The 5,818-nt window shown below is 50.1% G+C and overlaps 1 protein-coding gene; it reads left to right on the plus strand.

The window, feature by feature from the left end:
* The first annotated feature begins 2,226 nt into the window (after window positions 1–2,226).
* GSTUM_00004375001 (uncharacterized protein) lies at window positions 2,227–3,155 on the plus strand. XM_002835589.2 has 3 exons: window positions 2,227–2,420; window positions 2,490–2,618; window positions 2,683–3,155. The coding sequence occupies exons 1-3, from the start codon at window positions 2,337–2,339 to the stop codon at window positions 2,941–2,943; spliced, it is 474 nt and encodes a 157-aa protein (XP_002835635.1). The 5' UTR covers window positions 2,227–2,336; the 3' UTR covers window positions 2,944–3,155.
* The last annotated feature ends 2,663 nt before the right edge of the window (window positions 3,156–5,818 follow it).

Consider the following 5,818-nt stretch of genomic DNA (forward strand, 5'->3'; position numbering starts at 1 on the left):
AGATGGATATCATATATGAATACGATACGATATGGTAGATAGAAACCTCCTCGTATTTGATCCCCACCATCACCACAAACGGCTGATATATTCACTCTCCTCATCGCCGCGAACCCTCCAACCGAAATCCTCCAGGTGCGTGGGTGTAACGAAATACTAACGATAACAGGATTATCGAGATTTGCACTTTTTGCCTTTCTTGGAGACGTAACCAGCTCTACTTGGTGCGGAGGGGGTGAGGAAGGAATATAGCACAATCTCGAAGACGATGAATGAGAATTCGCCATTCAGTCGATCGATTTACCCCACCTTCTTGGCTATAGCTTAGCCACTGCACTCCGTTTGCAGGGGTGGAGGTTTACATAGAACCTTTAGAAGCACAACATGAGCTCGTTTATCGATAGGAAAAATTGAAAGCAAGAAAAAATTAGGCCTGTCCGGGAGGGGGGGGAAGCAGGGACAATTCGTGGCACTCTAACTAGTCCGGAACTCTAGTTCATGACGATTGCGGGGGAATAGTGCTATATTTATAGCTCAGGTTTTCACATCAGAGCCTGTTCTACGAGAATTTAGGTGCTGAAAGGCAGACAAGTTGCTGAGCTGGTATCATAAGTTAACCTACAAAGTAAGCCTTACCAGGAAAACATACCTCTTGGAGCAGAGCCTCAAAGTGAGTGAGTGAGGTTCCACAAGCGAGTGAGAAGACGAATTCCAAGTGGCTTTTTTTTTTTTGTGTGATGATGCATCCCGACCCGCCATCCTTTGTACTCAGAGGCTTGAGATCACGCGCGAGTTGTCTGGCTAAAGGAGGACTTGCAGGTACCTGGACGCGTGCACGACAGGCGCTCAAACTTGCTTAAATTTATGGAAACTCCCCCTTTCCTTTCCTACCTTCTAATAGCCAACCCAGCTAAATCCTACTGCTTCGAGTTCCGCTCTTGACACCTTCTCCCTACAAAAACACTACACCTAGCGCTATTACATCCCCAGAATTCCATAAAACCTGCAAACAAACAAACAGCCATCACGATGTGTTTCGGCAAGAAAAGCTCTACCGGGAATGAACCGTCTACCAGAGTCAAGAAGCCAAAGCCTGCGAAGCCCAAAAAGTCGTCCACCAACGTATGTTTACTACCAATTCCCCAACACACCGCTCGAAACTTGCTAACAAGATATGATAACAATAGCATGGAGGAAGTGGTCTTGACGGTGGTGGAGCCGAAGGTGGTGGAGGAGACGCCGGCTGTGGAGGATGTGGTGGTTGTGGTGGATGTGGCGGTTAAACATGATTGGGCGTTGGTGGAAACTCGAGGGGCTGAAGATACATACCTTGAACTAGCTTGCTCTCTAGTAATTACTTAATTCGATCTCTGATTAGTGCACTTCTCCAGGGCAGAAAGAAAAAAAGAAAAAAAAATAGGTAGACTCAACCCACCAAAACCTAAGCCAGTTACCTTCTATAACGTCCGCCGAGTGATTCTAAGTGATGCCAAGTGATGTTGGTCAACCCTCAGAGTGCTCTCTGAAGACGCTCACTGGACCTGGATCTCCTCCTATCGTATGCTGAAACCGCCCTCCGAGCACCGTGTCACTGCTTCTAGAAAACGGCGAGAATCAACGTTTCGCCTATCAACTGGTGTGACATGACTCAGCCTCAAAGCTTAAGCTTAGTTAACCTAGCACTGCCCAGGGGCGAATGAGTTGTTCAAAACACTCATCGTCACACCACGGAGTGAACACTTCCATTTAATTGGTCACTTACCGATTCCAGTTCCCCAACACCAGTGTGCCTTGTTATCCTAACTCAACTCGGTACCCATTCGCCACACGCGCTGCCCCGAAAACCTTAGACCCTGTGCTCGTACAATCCGCCAAAGCCACAGGGAAAGACCGGACCTAACCGTCAGTAACGAAAACCACTCGAATCGCCCCAGAAGAGTCAGGATACCAGATGACACAACAAAATTCTCGAGTGCCAATGCCACTCCAGTGTCGAGAGGACTACCTTGTGCGACAACCGTATTTCTGAAGGCGTAGCAACTGTACCTGTGACGCATAGGAGACATGTATCTAGAGGTCGGGGAAATAACCATGCCATTCTCACCAGCAGCCAGAAGAGCTCTTGAAAAGACATCTCAGGGCGGACTCCGGGAGCCTGGAATAACTGCTCCAATACAACTTTAAAAGGGCAAGCCCAATCTCCCAATTCCCCCCATCATTATTCGCCTTTCATCTCGTCAGAGAAAGATACCTCTTCTGAAAAAAAAAACACCTCAATATCATAAACATACCTGCTATCCTCCTCTCCCATTCGTATAGACACCAACGATCCAACAATGTGTTTCGGATTCACCAAGATCTGGAGGCGCAAACTCAAGAAAAGTACAGCCAATGCAGCTGAGAAACCGGTCTCGGCTTCAGTAAGTTCCCTTGGAGTAGTCCTGGTATAAGTCTAGCTTTTCTTCTCTAACGAGTGAAACGACTTGCAGACCTCAACGACCTCTCCCCCGACTCCGGTACCGGTTTATAAGCCGCCTCCAAACATTAGGCTAGACGGCCACATCACCGCAGCAGCTGCTATGGACAACACGCCCGTGACCAAGAATGAGAAACCCCAGGTAAGTCCACATCTGTGTTCAAGTGCTAGGCATGGAACTCTGGGTATCACTAATACCGTGAAAGACGACTACCCCTCCTAGCAAACCAACTCCATCCACCACGTACCTGTCGGCACCAAGCCCCAGCTATAGTTCCGGTATTAGATCCCACAGCACATTATCCCCGGGCTCCCATTTCGGAGAAACCACCCCTTCCATATCTTGTTCTGGAGGCCATCACAGTAGCAGCTATCATAGCAGCAGCGGCAGCAGCTCCAGTGGTGGTGGCGGTGGTGGTGGCTGCAGTAGCAGTAGCAGTGGTGGTGGTGGTGGTAGCGGATTCTAAGTCTCGCCTCCTGGATAATAGTTTGCCTAATTTTGGTCGCTATGGTCATGTTTGTTCCTTAGGCAGAAGGTCGCGTGTGCACCTGTCCGCGAGTGGGCTTTTTTAGAGGATTTTAAGTTTCTACGGGTTCCGGTGTTGTTGTTTTTTCCACTGCTTTACCCTTTTTAGCTTCATACTCTATCCCTTTAGAATGCATAAAGTCTTATCTCCTCGATCATGACTAGGTAGGCAAAAAATGCTTACCTGTGACAATACAAAAAATGTTGATACGGGGACCATCTTGCGCCCCCAGATTCCCTTTCGAGTCTTTATTTTGCTCCTAATCCGGACCCATGATGCCATCGTCGCTCTTGCTCTTCTTGCCTCATTTTTTCCATACCTCGTGCATCTCTGTTTGACGTTTCGTTCATGAAAGTGTCCAGGAAAGTGCATTGATGGCGAGCTCGGAGGAGTTCTGCTACATCGAGTCCATCGATAGCCGGACCATCCCCCAGCCGTTTAGCGCCCCCCTGTGAGAAGAATCTATCCGTCCATTTGTCCATCCGGTGTCATCACTTCCGCCGTGAACTACCGGATGTCGGTATAATACGGAAAACAGCAAATCTCCTGCGAGTGATATTATGTGATTATCAACCACACACACACACATCAACCCACCTCTACGTCAGGAACGCATAAAACAGGTGATCAAATAAAAGTGCCGAGAAGGGAAGAATGGAAATCAGGGGAGGCCAATTCATATCCCATAATGACCCAATTCCCCCACGATTCGAGCCTCTCATGCTACTGACCGATGGGTGGCTCCAGAGCCAGAGATAATGAAGAGGATGATAAGCCCCACTATCACGCCCCACCGGGCACTATGCTCCTCCTCCTCCTCTTCTCTTGTTTATCCCGACGATCAAGATGACGGTGCGCACGGGGCGCGCAGTCAGGGAAAGAGAAAAAGTCTACCGCCATTCATCACCAGTTCCAACCCGCTGGCCAGCCGGCCAGTTATCCCTCTCCCAATCCATTCAACGGTCCACTCCCAAGAACCGTGGGATGAAGGAGAGCAGGGCCAGCCCAAATGAGCGCTCGCTGAGGGAATAATCAGTAAAAGTACAATAGAATAGTACAATACTGTACGAACTCGATGTTTTTTTCTTTCTTTTTCTCCTCTCCCCAAATATCATAATGTGAGATAGGCACTCGATCGGTATACACCCCCCACAAGATGCCCACTTAGAAACCTGCGACGTTTAAAAAAATTTTACTAACCCGAAGAGCATTGACATCATTCCAGTCGCTGTATGATATGATTATCGTTGTTTCTTCCTCCCTCCCAAATATCCCATCCGTCCCAACTCCTTTCCCGGAAACCATTATCGTGCTTGTTCCTCACATCATCATCATAACACCGGTACTCGAGTACGTACCGGCAAACACACACGCCACAAAATGTTAAAACATCTCACTCCTCCTGAACACCGGGAACTGTTTCGTGGAACCTGTAGAATTAATTAAAATCCGTTTTTGTGATCCTCATCTCACACACACACACACACACACACACACGGAGCGAGAAAAATTTCGGAAATTCCAGTACAGTTAGCGGGGCATTCCTGCAACCACACCAAGTTTATTTTTGTTTGTGTACACATCATCTTTTTATCCGGTACAACCAGAATTTTCACTCAAAGAACTACTCCACCCTCTCACTCACGATACTCCTCCCTTATATGGTGTGGCCAATCACAGCCCTCCATTCTAAGGCTTCATTTCCTCTGAGAGTTTAGGACGCTGGCCATAAGACCATCCTACTCACTCACCATGACCTCCCAACCCTCGTCTCCGGCTCTGTCGCATCTTCCCCACTCTCCCTCTCCCTTGGGAGGACCCAGAAGCCCTACCAGGAGCCCAAGGATCAACTCCCCCAGCCTCCTCCCGCCCGGCTCCCCGCAAGGAGTATCCCTCAACTCGACGCTCCCCATGTTTGCCACCATCAGGCATCAAAGAGGCTGCCCCAACGCCTTAATCAACGTGGGAAACAGGATCGTGGCCAGGGGAAGCACCTTCCCTGAGGTCAGACAAGAACTAGGATGCACGAGCGCGTGCTATGTCCTCCTCACCGGGAACACGAAAGCCCCGACCATAGCGGCACTCCAGCTGGAACTTCCAGGCTTCAGGACCACGCTCCAGAAAATCTTTGGCAATGAAGCGGTAGACGCAGCCGACACTGACGCCCCAGCCTTCCTGGCAGCGGCAGCCTCCTCCTACCACCTGTCACAAGAAAGCCCTGTGCCAGTATCCCAGATACCGCAGGTCCCAGCCTCCTCCCCGCCGCTGGGTGAAATAAATGAGCCCATGGACCAGTCCCAAGACATCGGAGTAACCGAGACGCAAGCTACGCAAGATGCAGCGATGTCCCTGGGAAACGGGAGAAACACAGACCAAACCAGGTTGGGAGACAGCCAACACGCCCTCGAGCCAAGCGAAGTGCCGGAGAGCTCGGCCCCCCAGAATGCACCCAGGCAAGTACGATTCTCCTCCCCCCTGACAACGACAAGAGAAATCCCGGGGACCCTGACAGGCAATGCGACAAACAACCTGAACTCCCCCCCGCAAAGCCAAAACCACCCCACCACCACCTCCTCCCTGTATGAATGGACGGAAGTCGAGCTCACACCACAAGAAAAGGAGGAACTAGAACGCCCCGTCACCGTTGGCATCATGGTTGGCTTCATCCATCAGTTGGAGAAGAAATTCCAGGAGCAGATGCAAGCAATGGAGGAACGGCTTACCGGGGAAATAAGGCTAAGGGCTAGACAGTCCAACACCAACACCCCTACCCCTACCCCATCCGCTGCCCCCAGACAGCTCAGAACCCAAACCC

The sequence above is a fragment of the Tuber melanosporum genome (assembly GCF_000151645.1).
Source record: "Tuber melanosporum whole genome shotgun sequence assembly, scaffold_11, strain Mel28".
In the NCBI taxonomy this organism is placed as follows: Eukaryota; Fungi; Ascomycota; class Pezizomycetes; order Pezizales; family Tuberaceae; genus Tuber; species Tuber melanosporum.